Source organism: Pyrus communis, chromosome 6 (assembly GCF_041283825.1).
Source record: "Pyrus communis isolate YQ-2024b chromosome 6, ASM4128382v1, whole genome shotgun sequence".
NCBI classification, from domain to species: domain Eukaryota; kingdom Viridiplantae; phylum Streptophyta; class Magnoliopsida; order Rosales; family Rosaceae; genus Pyrus; species Pyrus communis.
In genome coordinates this window covers 475,177-489,715 of record NC_142570.1, presented here as the reverse complement: position 1 = coordinate 489,715, position 14,539 = coordinate 475,177, and the positions used below count along the sequence as shown (strand labels likewise).

The 14,539-nt window shown below is 36.1% G+C and overlaps 2 protein-coding genes across 2 annotated transcripts; both read right to left on the bottom strand.

Moving 5' to 3' along the window:
- Positions 1–1,107: 1,107 nt before the first annotated feature.
- On the bottom strand, positions 1,108–3,104 carry LOC137711488 (zinc-finger homeodomain protein 11). The gene has a single exon (XM_068450734.2). The coding sequence runs from the start codon at positions 2,980–2,982 to the stop codon at positions 2,374–2,376; it is 609 nt and encodes a 202-aa protein (XP_068306835.2). The 5' UTR covers positions 2,983–3,104; the 3' UTR covers positions 1,108–2,373.
- Positions 3,105–9,815: 6,711 nt separating this feature from the next.
- On the bottom strand, positions 9,816–13,497 carry LOC137711477 (uncharacterized). Its single transcript, XM_068450724.2, has 3 exons — positions 12,851–13,497; positions 12,176–12,575; positions 9,816–11,044 (listed from the first exon to the last, which is right to left on the bottom strand). Exons 1-3 carry the CDS (start codon positions 12,954–12,956, stop codon positions 10,033–10,035), a joined length of 1,518 nt encoding a protein of 505 aa, XP_068306825.2. The 5' UTR covers positions 12,957–13,497; the 3' UTR covers positions 9,816–10,032.
- Between the last annotated feature and the right edge of the window lie 1,042 nt (positions 13,498–14,539).

Here is a 14,539-nt window from a genome sequence, read left to right as displayed (position 1 = left end):
CATGCACTCGGACGTGAGATAATTATACATATTCCACACTTGCTAACCAGATCGATCTCTATTATTCTCACGTAAAGTGCACGAAGTTGAGGGAATTGCAAATCATCACGAGGACGAAGTTACGCAATTCCCCATGATAAGTTTTAACTTTCACTAGATGCCCTGGCAGGCGAGTAAATTTAATTTAGACAAGACACGAGGGTGTCTTCATGATTGGTTGCAATGGAGAGGTCGAGCGATATACAGTATGTGTGTGTCTGTCGGCAGAACTATATGTTGCGTCTCCACAAAAACAACAAATGAAAATGATTAGTCGGACGATTAGTCTAATATGGCTAGATAATCCATCATTAAAAGTTAAGTGAATGTCATGTTTTTGTTTTGTTTTGATTCGGAACTGATTTTTTGCAAAAGCTATTAATCATGAAATAGTTGAAGATATCTTGATTAGATTCTTGAAAGGAAGATATATTCATTTAACTTTTTCTAAAGCCTTGAAGCTAGCTAAAAGGGGTAGGGGGCCGGGGACAATATTTCATGAATAAGTCATCTAACATGCTCGAAATAATAGTAATCTAAAGTTATTGACGTGATGTGGATTACGACATTTAATCATATAGGTAGTGCACATGATTCACAAATTAAAATTTATTTAAAATATATATCGTCTTGTAAAAAAAAAAAAAAAAAAAAAAAAAGAGGATAAGAATATACCAACACAATTTCCGTCCCAAATTTGGTACAAATTTCCTCCCATAACATTATTCTTGAAACTAATAGAGCTCCTTACCACTGCAATATGCTTCCTCTATTAGTCTACGTGATCTCTTGTTTTTTTTTTTTTTTCTTCAACAAACGATATTATCAATACTAAAGGGGAGGAAATGAGCTTACCCTTACAAAGTGATAGCAATAATGTGGTTAAATTCGTCTTTGGTGATAATCGAACCTAATACCATTTAGTTATAAGTGAAAAGAAATATCATTAGACTGTAAGAATCTCTTCTTTGAAGAAACTATATATGTGCATTTGCAAGGCTGAAGGGAGCTCGATGGCCCTCCTCACTTATTCCCACAAGACCTAAATGCTACTAATACGTTTCAATCTTTTTTTTTTCCTTGAGAAAAATATAGAATTTTATTAAATGGAAACACAACCCAATACAAGTTACAACAATCAACTTAATAAAATTAGGGGACAACCCAAGAAGCCCATTCAACAATTAGACAAAAATATAAATGAAAAGAAAAATCATAACCCTAAACCGTATCAAGTGGAATGATGCTACCGTCGCAACCACTTCGCCAATAGCCACGAGAGGAACCACTTTAAGATTCGTTGAATTCGACAAAGGTATCGCAACATTGAACATTTCAACCCGCAACAAAGAAGTATCCCAACCAAATTTTGTCTCCAAAACTGCCGCACCGGAGAAGAGGCACCAGATTTTTATAAAAAAATTTAAAAAACGAAGGGGATGGGGCTGAGGGGGAATCTAAAACACCCTCGATTTGGGCATCGCAGCATGCTTGACCTCGATTTTTTAGCATACCAGTTGTGTGCGAAGCCGTGAAGGGATACAGATCTGAAGGCCAAAACAAGTGACACAATTGGCTTTAAGCAAAGGTTGAGGAAGGGATGGAATGTGATAAAGAGGAGGATGGGCATTGGAGTTGAAGGAGGGTGGTTGTAAGATGGGGATTAGGGTTGACAAAGGGCAAAATATGATGAAAAACACCGGAAAACGTCGAAGAACGCTGAAAATAAAAGTCGTGACCTCACTATCTGACAACCATAGGCAACGGAAGGGTAAGACACAAACATAATTACTAGAGAGGAGACGGAAAAAGAGGAAGAGCAAGGAGGTTGCTGCCCACCCGAACCAAAAGGAGTCGGCGGCAAAGAGAGCGGGGTTTTAGGGGGTTCTATGCGAGAGAGAAAAGGGGAAGTGGCTAGGGTTCTTTTTGCGGTAATGTTAATTGTTTCGTCTTTGTTGATGCATTTTTCAATCTTTTGATTCCGCTTCGTTGGGGAATAAGGGCTTTCCGATTAGTCGTGGAATAAGGGATTCACACTTATTTTTTCTGGACTAGTTTACATGTGGGGCATCTCTTAAATAAACATAAAATCTCTTGTATTTTGGTCTCAATTGGTGTGAAAACTGACCTAATTAGCCCTACCGAAGTTTACCTTCATTATGAAATGCGTACGGTTGGTTTCAATGTGCAAATAAGTAAGAAAAGGAGGAAAACAAAATGAGATGAAGGCCAAACACTTCCAAATAACAGAAAGGAAAGAAAATAAAAGGCTAAAGCTATAATTCAAGCAATGGGGATTAAGAGGAGGACTAATTAGTGCCTACAGGGTTGGTACTACTGGGATGTGAGAGAAGATGCATTGCCAGTAGATGCAGAAGTAGAAGAAGATGAAAGGTTTTTGTGGTTATGCATCCACACTTTGAACACCTGTCTGCTTACCCCTACACTCCTGCAGAACGTCTCTATCTCATCCTCTAGATCTTTTCTCAGCAGCTTCCACCCCAACTTCTCAGCAAACGCCAGCATCTTCTCCTTCTGCTCCGCCGTGAACTTCGTCCTGAACCGCTTCTTCTCGCTGCTCATCCTCTCTCCGCTGTCCGGCGACCCACCTCCGCCGGCATTGTAGTCAATGAGTTGGTCTTGTGTTGTTATGATATTTTCGGCGGGATCTCGACCTCGGCTGCTGCAGCTCATGATGACATGGTGTTGAAGATGACCTGATCCACCGCCTCCTGCAGCTTGAGATGACGTGGCTGCGTAAGTGACTCTGCGGTGGAAGTTGCGGTGGCATCCACAAGCGGCGCATTGTAAGCCGCCTGGGGATGCGTGGTCAAGTGTGAACTCGCCGCAGCCATCTGTAGCGTAGCTGCCGAGGCTGGCTGCATGGTTTCTCAAGCACTCTCTGTATACATCGTTTGTGTTTGGATCATGATCTCCTTCCATCCCCTTCTCTCTTTCTCTTTTCCTCTCTCCTCTCTGTGTGTTAGATATTTGCAATTACAGTGTATAAAAAACACAGTGGTTGCCAATGTGGTACTATTTGTTTGGCTTATTTACACAACCGCCCATGTTGTCCGTAACTGTTGAAGAATAGAATTTTACATATTACAGCTCAATATTAATTTTTTGTGATAAAATTTCAATGAAATTTTTTTTCTAACCAAAGGGTAGTTCAGCTTCTATTCCAAAAATTATTAAAAAACAAAAATTATTTTTTTGACCTTGCTTTTTCATTGGATTGTTATAAGGGGACTCTTAGCTTAGATTTGTGCCAAGATTTAAGACGAAAAGGAAATAGGATTTTGATCTAAATGTCGTCTGTTAACCAGTTTTTTAGAAATTGAATATGTTGATTTAATTAGTATTAGAAAATAACTATGACGACCACTTGTGATAACATCTACCCTATTCCGCACGCCGTTAACATATCAGCGTGAAAATATTATTGCAATTAGTAATACACAATAACTATGACTACCACTTTTTTAGTTTTGTATCCTCTAACATATATCAAATTGAAAAAAAAAAAAATACAGAAAACAGAAAAGAACGAGCATAATTAAGGGACCTGAGCGATAATTTATATGTATGGGGAGATTTCGCGGTGGCATTTGGACACAACAATAAAATCAATAAGCATTACCTATGCAGTTGTATGGCAGCTGATTGATATGTCCAAAATTTCAGCAAGATACAGAGAAGATTTAGCCATGGTAATATGTCTACAAGCTAGTCAGCCAATGCAACCAATTATCACTTTATATCACGCTCCATCGCCTAACTGATATAGCTAGCTAGGGTAACAAAATTTACCCTAAAAGCTCGAGAATGTTTAAGGTTAAGGGTGAACATGCATACATGACAAAATAATTTGGCTTTTTTTATTTTATAATTATTTTGATTTTCGTGAGTACGTTGTTTTAGAAACAAACTATGTTTATTTCTTAAACAAATAATGATTAAAGATCCAAATTATTTTACACATGGAATGACAAATTTGTAAATTTATTAAAAACAAGGGTTAACCGTTAACGGAAGACTGCGAATATAAATCCGGGTGAATTTCTCGAAAGTTACTCCTAGAAGTGTTGTCTTGGTTCATGAACGTAACACACATTTAAATACATTTTTGGAGAATATTATTGATCGATCATGCAATGCAAAGTCAAGGTCGTCCAGCTCAGGGAGTTATGGGCGAGTGATGATTGGTGGAACATGGTTGTTCTTTTAATTTGGAGTAAGATTATATAGAGTTCAGATGATGGAAGGTGCACATTAAGAATGTTTCAGTATCTGATTTAAACTCATGACGTGTCGTTTCGAAGAGAATGACGATGCACATCAAACTCGCTGCTTTACTGTAATATGTCGGCTTTTTGGCCAAATTTCATTGTTTACAATGTTTTATTAGGATTTAAGTTTTAAGGACGTTTTTATTAACTAATCTAAGATTTCTTTGGGAACAAACTAATCAAGCAGAAATGAAGAGAGATGAAGGGAAGAATTGCACTTTGATTTCTTTGTAATGGATATTTTGATGATTACAATATGAAGGACTAAATGGTTATATATAGAAACCATTGATAATCCACAATGACAAGATTAACCTCTAACAACCTTACTCAATTACAAGATTACCCTTCTTAACAGACTCAATCCCTAACTACCTTTGTAACTAACTTGACTTATATTTGCTTGCCACATGTTATTGGTTAATAGTTTTTAGTGTTTTGTTAATTGTTTAATTCTATTCTTATTTGGATGATTTCTAGAGCTTTTAGAGTTATGAGACATTACAAATAGGAATATTTAGGCGAACTGTCATTTTGTAAATTTTGAGGTTTCTCATACTTTCAAATGGATTCCAATTTTCTTCTTGACTTTTTCTTTTCTCGTTGTATCACAAGATGAATGGACAAAAGCAACCTAGCCAGGTAGCAGTTACAAACATATATATGCAATAAGCTAGCAAACTGCTTCAGGTCATGAGTTGAAGAGGGACCCGTGAAGCAGAAATGGTATGGGTTTAATCCAATAATTCACGTTGGGAAAGTAGAACGAAAGTGGGGGCACTCATGTTTTGTACTTTTGCATCAATAGGTAAGAAAAACTATGTCACTTCTGCATGAACGACAACCTTGCAATCAGTAGCTACGATTTTGTTTTCTTCTTCAGTTTGACTAATATATCTAATTAGGGTTACGTACAAATTTCCGTTAACTACTTAATTAAAAGATCGGATTGCACGCATGATGCAAATTCTACCAAAGCAATGATACAATTTGCTGCCAATGAGGAAGGAAGGTCCTGATCATCCTCTAAGTAACCACAATCTGAAAAGCTATTCAGAAAACCATCTGCTAATTCTCCAGTCCACATGCAGCCAAGCAAATGAAGCCTAAAGCCATCATCTCATACTGCCACACAACGAATATATGTCAGGAATCAGATATAAGTATGTGTTTTTTCATGCTAACTCTGCATTATATATCCACTACATATACATTTGTATATAACATATATTCCACATCAATATTATTACGTGACATTCACCGGAGGGTATGAGAAAAAGCCAAATAATCATATGCCGTGCATATATCAATGGCCCTTGTGATAGATTAAGAAAACAAAATTAATTATATAAAAAGTAGATGCTGATCAGGATATATGCAGTGTGTTTCAAATGAGAAATTCCTCAAATAGACGTATTTGAGAGACGGGTAATGTTACTATGTTAGGGAGACCAATGTGTAGACCAAATTTTGTAAATCATATGACATGGTTGTTGATGATTGTATTATTATTATTTAAGTGTTGATTAACATGCTTATATTCTATTGGTGACACATCACATGATTTTTCAAATTTGGTCTACCTAGCATAATTCTTTGAGAGACACTTTGGTAGTGTCCACTCCACATTACATTTCTATGAACCAAAACCATTCTAGTTTTTACGTTTCTTTAGACATCAACTTTATACAAAATCATCCAAATTGAAAATCATATGACTATCAAATTAAATGATGGTTATTTCAATGTATATTTGAAACACCCTATTCGTCTGTTGTCTTCATTGTAATTAGATTTTTCATGGTTGGAATTGTTTTTATGTTTTGCAAAATTAATTTATAAATGATGTTTAAAATATATATAGTTAGAATTGTTAAAAAACAAAAAAAAAAAGAAATAGGCCTCAAAACGTATCTATCGAATAAACTTAGGGAAGTGTTAGTGACACTCCAAAAATCTCATTATACACTCATTACAAGTATATTTTTCTTTTCAAATATAGAAAGTTTGAAGTGTAGAATGAGAATTTTGAAGTGTCAATAACAATTCCCTAAACTTATTTTAAAATCCTTAATGAGATAAAGGACGGTGTATAATAACACGTACGGTGCCAAGCATATATAGAGAATTGGGTTGGACGAGTAAGATATGGTGCTCAGAGCGGTGTGAGCTGGATAAGAATGGTTGTGGGAGACATATAGGTATAATATATTTCATGATGTGAAGTTAGGTGGGGAATGGGTGGCAACGGTTTCCTGTTCACGGTTCACTCTAAAGCTCTGTTGAGTCTTGACGTGTATCGTGTGGTGTGGGGAATAATGTCTTCGGCTTTTGGCTCTGGCCTTTTGCTGGAAGCATTTCCTTTGTTTTCTTTTATCCACTTTCATTGTCAAGTCGCTGTACAAGCTGGCATATATATATGGCTCTAGATGACATGCAAGACCAATGCCTGGAGCTGACTGAAAGTCTGCAACTCCTGCCATGCATGGCTGCTTGATTACCATTGTTTAACTGTAACAACCATTATTAAGGAAATGATAAACATTTGTCTCTACTGTACATACAACGTATTACGTATATATAGGTATGTGTTGCAAGTTATTAAGCTAATGTTTAATTCCATGTTGTAGTCCCACTATAACTAAATTTTTTGTAGTTACTTCTGTAAATATTGAGAAATTCTCTAAATACATTTAACTTGGTCGCAGAATCTCTACTATGATATCATTGTCAACCATCACAATGCAAACTGGCTTACTATCTCCATTTTTGGACAAAAACGGTGCGTTTTTATATATAAGATAACAACATTTCTGTCTTCCACCCTTGCGTTCATGTCCTGAGGTCCTCATCTTATAATTAATTCGCTCGCACACAATTATATGTAAGTACGTGGTCAAAATGTTACAAGTTCATGAACATGACAATCTTTGAGTTAATTAATTGACTTGATTAAAAACTGATACAACAAGTATTTTATGATCAGTGGAGTTCTATAAGGTAAACATGTGCTTTAGGTAGACATCTTATCTTACATATATCTTATAGAATAATTAACAATAACATAATTAGTACAAATGAATAGGCTGCGTTTCCTAAATGTTACATTGCACTTGATCAATATACGCACGCCTTTATAACATGCATGTAATAATTTGTCTCGAGATATGCAGACAACGATTAAACTGGTTTTATAATGTTCCATGCATCACCCACTCCTAGTATGTTTCATTTGCCCTCTTTAATTAGTCATGATCAAGTACATTTCCTCATTGCATGTGCTACCTTCCAGTTTCGATCAAGGCTTCAACAACCACTATATATATATATATTAGTTATTATCAACTATATTAATTACAATGTCAACCGTAATTTAAATAGGAGGTTTCTTTGGGAAGCTCCAAAAGCAATTGATCAACGTTATATACGTCTTTGCAAGGTTTTTTTTTTTTTTTTTTTTAACTTTCTAATACTAGGGACAATTCTTTAGATTATCAAACACACTCTTTCATGTGTGCCGAATATTCAAGCTTAAGACCTTGACAATTTAACAAGATAACATGAAGCACATGTGTTAGTGTACATAGGAGAATCTGATTAGGATTCCAAGTCTTGTTGGGTTAGATTTTTTGTATTCCCTATGAACTTAGTTTACTTGTACACCAAGTCACTATTATGCTCTAATATTATGAATAAAATTGAAACGATAAGTAACAAGAGAGTGACTCAACTCTTCTAAGCCTTCTAGGGTAATTAACTTTCCGATGTGGAGCAACTCTACATATCACCACACTTCCAACTTTGATTTGGGTTCAATGGTGCTTAAGGAGAACGATGGGCCCTTTTCTGTTGATAGGCAGGCATTTGTGGGCTTGGATTGAATTGAAAGTGGACTTTCATTGATTAGTGCGTTTTATGCTACTTTTCAATATCGCAGTGGCCTTGCACTAGTCAATGAAATGTGAGGTCCATACAGTTGAAAGGTAAATCACACACTAATTTGTAGCTTTTTAGGTGTTTTGGTAGAACTTTATTCGTCGTCAGAAGCGGTCTCTGCATTCTAGCAATGACGTTGTATTTATGTGTGTAAATAGAATTGTTATAAATTAAATTAATATTATGACATTGCCTATGCAATTGCATTGCATATGTGGTCAATATGCCTTTGTTTTTGGGTTTCGGTCATATCCCATACATATATATTAGTCATATATATCACATAACAACACAACAAAATATGGAAAATGATTCTTTTCCCTCTTAATTTCTCTTTTATTTTCGTTTTTCCTACTTGAATAGTTACGATTAAGCCACGTCAATATCTTATATTAATTTTTTAGTAGAGATAAAAAGACCAAAAAAATTATAAAAGGAAGAAAATAAAAGAAATGAGAATAAGAAGGGAGAGTCTTACTCCACAAAATATATACACAAGGCAGTCTCAAAGCCGCAGTTAAATTTCCAAGCCAAAGAAAAAGTCATCTTTCTCATTTGAAAAGCGTTGAATGCATGGTCTCTGCATATTTAGAAAAATGCTGTGCTTTTTCTTTCTCTGCACGGACTGCTATATGGCTCTGATTCTGAGGAATGCGAGAGAAAGATAGAGAGTGTATGTATGTGATATAATTAATGAATGGAGTTTGTTTGCGCCTGTGTGTTTGAAGACACCGTCCTTACAACTGAGTCTCTGTGGGAACTGAAAAACATGGCGCTGATCAATGCTCATCGTTTTTTCATTCGCATTTATATACGCACCAGAACAACCCTGCAGTCACAAAAAGGACTAGTCTTCTCTCCCTTTTCTCTCTATAATATAATGTTGACATCTAGATATAATAATATAAAAGTCTTTAGCTTATCAACTTCGGTCAGTACGGATTAGGTTTTAAATGCTGGTCTGGTCAATGGTCATGGGCTTGTGGTGGTGAAGACTGGAGAGCTCACCTCCATTATGAGAGATCTTCACATAGTCCAAACAGAAAATCTAACGCTTGGGTACTCGCAAGTATATAAATGTTGAGGGATCCAAGAGAAGTGAGAATATTAACAATAGATCATGATCAGTGTGAATATTTTTTTTTGTAACGATATATTTGTTAGATTAAAAAACTGACGTGGTTCGTCAATATTTTTCTTTACTATTGTAATAGAGGGTCATTTGTGATCAATTTGACAATTAACAACCTAATTATTGATGATATATATTTATAGTAGAAATCTAACCTAGCTAGCTAGGATAACTGAGCCAGTGCACATCACCTTACCCATCCTTACCGCTTAGCTAACCTCGATGGCTTAAAAAAAAATAATTAAAAAAAAACAAACAAACAAACCTCGGTGGCTTAGACAAATAAATCAAGTTAATATGTATATATATATATTTATGTTCGATAGTGATCTTCATTTACGAAATAATTAATGAACAAACAACTCCATACAAATTGCATATATATATATTCAACAAAACTATGCATCATATATATATTTATGATCGATAGTGATCTTCATTTACGAAATAATTAATGAACAAACAACTCCATACAAATTGCAGGATCGGTACAGCGCTCGTCTACTCATGAGCCTTATATACCCTAATTACAAGCTTGTAATATGATAGAACCTCAAAAGGCAATAGTGAAAAAAAAAAAAAAAACATAAAAAAGGCTTACACAAGAGATGGAGGGGAAATGAGGAAACCTACTTATGCGTTAGCAGATTTTGCATGATGGGTTCGAGTACTAATATTCTTCTCTAATAGATGATCACCTTCTGATGCTATAGCCGATGACATGTAACTCAAAACCAGACAATGTTGATTGGTTTTTGCTTCATGAGCGCCTTGAATAAACTGTTTATTGCACGCATGGCAAGTGATTTGAAGAATGGTGGAGTTCACTTTCTTGACGGCTTGCTCTTTCAAAGCGTGAGCCTTGTCCAACTCGGCCTGCGCTTGTTGCCTTATTCTCTTGGCATTTGCAAACTCCTTCTGCGCCAGTTCGATGTGGCGCTCGGCTTGCTGCCTCGCCTCATTGGCGTAAGCCTTTTCCGCCATCGCAAGCCTTAACTGCTCTCGCGCTTCTTCTTTCAGCCTCAATACCCCAGCAGCCGTGGCGGCAAGTTTAGGTTTCTGATCATCGTCATCACGCTCGTGATGATTAGTAGTAGTGCTGCTGCTTTCCCTTTCCCTTTCCCTTTCCTTCATCTCGTTCTCCCTCGGGGAGTAATTTTGATTCGCGATCATAATGTTTGAATGTTGTTCAATATTTTTGTTCTGATGACTATGACCACCCCCGCCAAATTCGCATGAACCAATTGAGAGCTGCAGCTGAGTGGAATGGTTTTCTTCTCTCTTAGACGAAACAGAGACTTCGTTGATCGGAATATTAATATTCGATGTAGTTGCGAGCTGAAGATCCAAATTGTAATGTGCATTACTGCTATTCTTCTTGGACAGTGTAGCTTGATGATGATCAGCGTGAGCGGGAGGGTTATTTAAGGTTAATTTGGTGTACTCGGTTGGACTTGGATGTGGTAGTACCAAATTATTAGATGGAGGCCAAGTGGAAGGAGCCCTGCTAAAATTGTTGTCACTGCAAGATGGACTAGGACTTGAAGCCGTTCGTGACAGGCATGCTCCCGGTTGAAGCGTTTGTGATTCCGGCCGCACACGATCCATGTTGCAAGCATCTTGGTGCTCTATGAAACTCTCAACCCTATTCATAAAAATAAATTTAAATATATCAAATAAACTTATAAGAAAAAGAGTAATGATATTCTTATCATAATTTTATACTGCATTTTTTTACCATCTTAGGTGGCAGATGAGTTGGACAATATTTTGAAATTAAATGCTAATTAATTTAGATGATATGAATGTCCACATCAGATGTCATCTAAGGTGATATATAATTATGGTATAAAAACATAGTAAAAATAACATTATTGTAAGAAAGTCTTCATCAAGTATATGCTTATACTAATATGAAAATTGACACACTATTTAATACAAGTAAATTCTACTTTGAATCTCATATATATTAAGATATATTAATAAGTTGATCAGTTTTGTGTATTCTGATAATAATATGGGTGCTAAAAACAAGGCATAAGGAAGATATATATAATCATGCTATACATGTAGGCATTATAAGGGAGAATTACCAAGAATGAAAGAATGACAAGGGAGGAACGAGGATCGAAATGGTAGCTAGAGGATCGAGGATATTTATATATTAATTAAGAAAGGAATAAAAACATGTTAATTACTGCTGAAAAGCTAATCTTTATGGTATATTCCATGTCATACTTAGTCAATACATAGCCGTTTTCGTCTTAGGATACCAAAAAACAATAACCAAGTTAAAAAAAATAAATAAATGGGAGCTAAAACATATCCTGTCTAGTCTCTACATGTATGACCTAAACTGATTTCGGGAAATGTGTTTCGAGAAAAACAGTGGTTAAGATATACTTGATTTTCCAAGCTGGTTTTCCGTCAGTCAAGAGCACTCATCAGGGACCAAAACCTTTTTGCTATTTTGTTTACTTTTTCAAAGTCAAAACCAATTAACAAAAAGAGAGCTTGAAAGGTTCGATATATATCATGATGCATTTGGAATGCCTTTGCCATCTGAAATCATGATCTTACATATGTACGACATTTATCATTTTCATAATTCAAAAGAAAAAAACTTGATACAGAAATTGGGATGTAGTCTAGTTAATTGTTTGTGTTAATAATATAATTATGTGTTTAAAGAAATAATACGAAAATTTGACTGCCGTTGGTGTTTGGAAGAGTGGAGGGGGTTGTCGCTAATAGAAGGAAAACCACTTTTCCTTACCTAGAGAAAACACGGCCGCAGTCACAAGAATGTCCTCTGGTACCGCAGGTTTTGAGATGTGCCTTGTAATCTGATTGAACTGCATACCCTTTTGAGCACTTATCACAAACCCACTGTTTGTGGTTGCTGTGCTTTCTCCTGAAGTGCTTTTTTATGCCGACGAGATCGCCGAGGGCGTGGCAGGGATCATGGTGCAGGCAGCTTGGTTCCGGGCACACAAAAACCCGCTTCTTCACGACCGGACTCTCTCGCTTCAGCAGCTTCCACGGCACCTTGTGCCGCCGCCGGTGCATCTGTAGGTTCTGGTCTCTCTGAAACCCTTGGTTGCAGATCTCGCAAATGTAACGATCCGATTCCAGCAAGGTTTTCGGCGAAAGTGACACCACCTCCGCATCTGGATCTATATCACACATAAGCACAAATTAATATAATATATATATATATATATATAGCACATAAAAACACCATGTATATATATATGTTGATGCAAAAATCATTTTTTACGTCGTCCAGCTGATACAGCCTAATCCTTTGTTTTACTTAAACAAAAAAAATATCGATCGCACAGCTTAATTAAGCGTAAATTACACCGAGGAAAGAACTCTATCATTAATATCAATTGATGATATATATACATATATATATATATATATATATATAGATGTATGTATGTACCTGGAGTGCCTGCAGGTCTTCTCTTTCTTTTATTGGTGTGGCCATTTTCTAAGCAAGAAAAGGGATCAGAAGAAGGGACTGAGGAAGAAGAGTTATTGGGTAACATAGTGAATTAAAAACTCTAATCTCTCCTGCGTTAAAATGTTCTGTAATATAAGCTAACTAAGATGCAAAGCGATCTCTCTCTCTCTCTCTCTCTAATTAAAGTTTAATATATATGACTAAAAGTAATAATAATAAGAGGGTGGTGATATTTTGGGGAAGAGGTAGGGGAGAGAGAAAGAGATGGAGCTACAAAGGCTACAAGGGACATGAGGAGGAGGAAGAAAAAAGAAGCTCTTCCTTTTCCTTTCTTTCTTTCGGTTGCCTCATGCTATCTATCAGCTTTCCTTCTTTTATTTTATCTTTTCAACTCTCATCAGCTTTTCGAAACAATCAGCTTTCTCTCTTCTTTCCTCTTTCTTTCTATCTTTTCTTTCTTTCTTCCAACCCTCGGCTTCCTTTGTGGAGTCTCCTCCTTAATAACTCCTTCCAAAGGAAGGTGAGAGAGAGAGAGAGAGAGAGAGAGAGAAAGAGAGAGAAAGAGAGTGTTAGAAAGCCTATCACAAAGATCGAAACTCGATCCCACAAACAGCAATGGGCTCCATGGGGAAAAAAATCTCAACAAAGAAACAAAAAACACTCATATAATTCATTCACAGCGCACAGTAAATATTTTCCAAACCTATTTGCATGCATTAATACATCCCAAAGCTCCAAATATACACGTAACCCTTCCTTGTCCACCTTTTTATTATTATTATTTTGATTGAACTTTTCCTATTTCCTCCAGGTGAGAGCTCTCTTGATATAATTAGTAAGTTCTTTTTTATTTTTTGGTTTTTTTTCGAACAATTGATAATCTCTATTAATTCATCTAAATTAAAAAGACATGGATTATAATTTGAGTGTTGAGAGAGTACATTGCTATAATCAAATTGGCTAAGCCTATTTTGGGATTAAGTTTGCATTATATAACCTTCTCTTGTACGGACTTAAGTTTGCATTATATAACTTTCTCTTTTCATTGGCCGAAGTACCCTTTCTTCTTGATGTACGCACACTCAATTTATTAATTTTGAAGCAGCTTTTGTAAAGGTATTGCTGAGGATGTGATGTCCCCATCAAGGGCATACTAGTCAATGAAATCATAATTCTCTATGCAAGATACTTAATCTTTGGTAAACTGAGAGCATCAGCAAAATAGTGAATTGGAAATTGGCAGCATTGGCTTTTTTGGATCAATTTGGCATTTTTCTGGGTTTTATTGTTTAGGCCAATGCTTAATAAAATAACAGGGGGCAACAAGCAACTGATTGCAGCAAAAAAAAGAATAGAAGACTCTCGGCCATAATCATTGAAACTTGTTCGTCTCATTTTCTCGACAAGAGGTTGTAGTTTTTTGCCGATCAATTTCATTTTCTTTATCATTCAGTTGCATAAGATGATACTCAAAGGATTAATTTCCTCAACTATTCGGCGTACATGCCGCTGTTCAAGAAAATTGAGGTACAAATGTTTATACCCGATTTTGCATTATTTGCTCAAATGTTTGGAGCCGTTAGATTAAAAGAAGATCAAGAGAGTTTTCAGCTTGTGTTCCTGGTTTCGGCCGAGTAGGTTGGCAGTCCATAAAGGAGACTGTGAGTC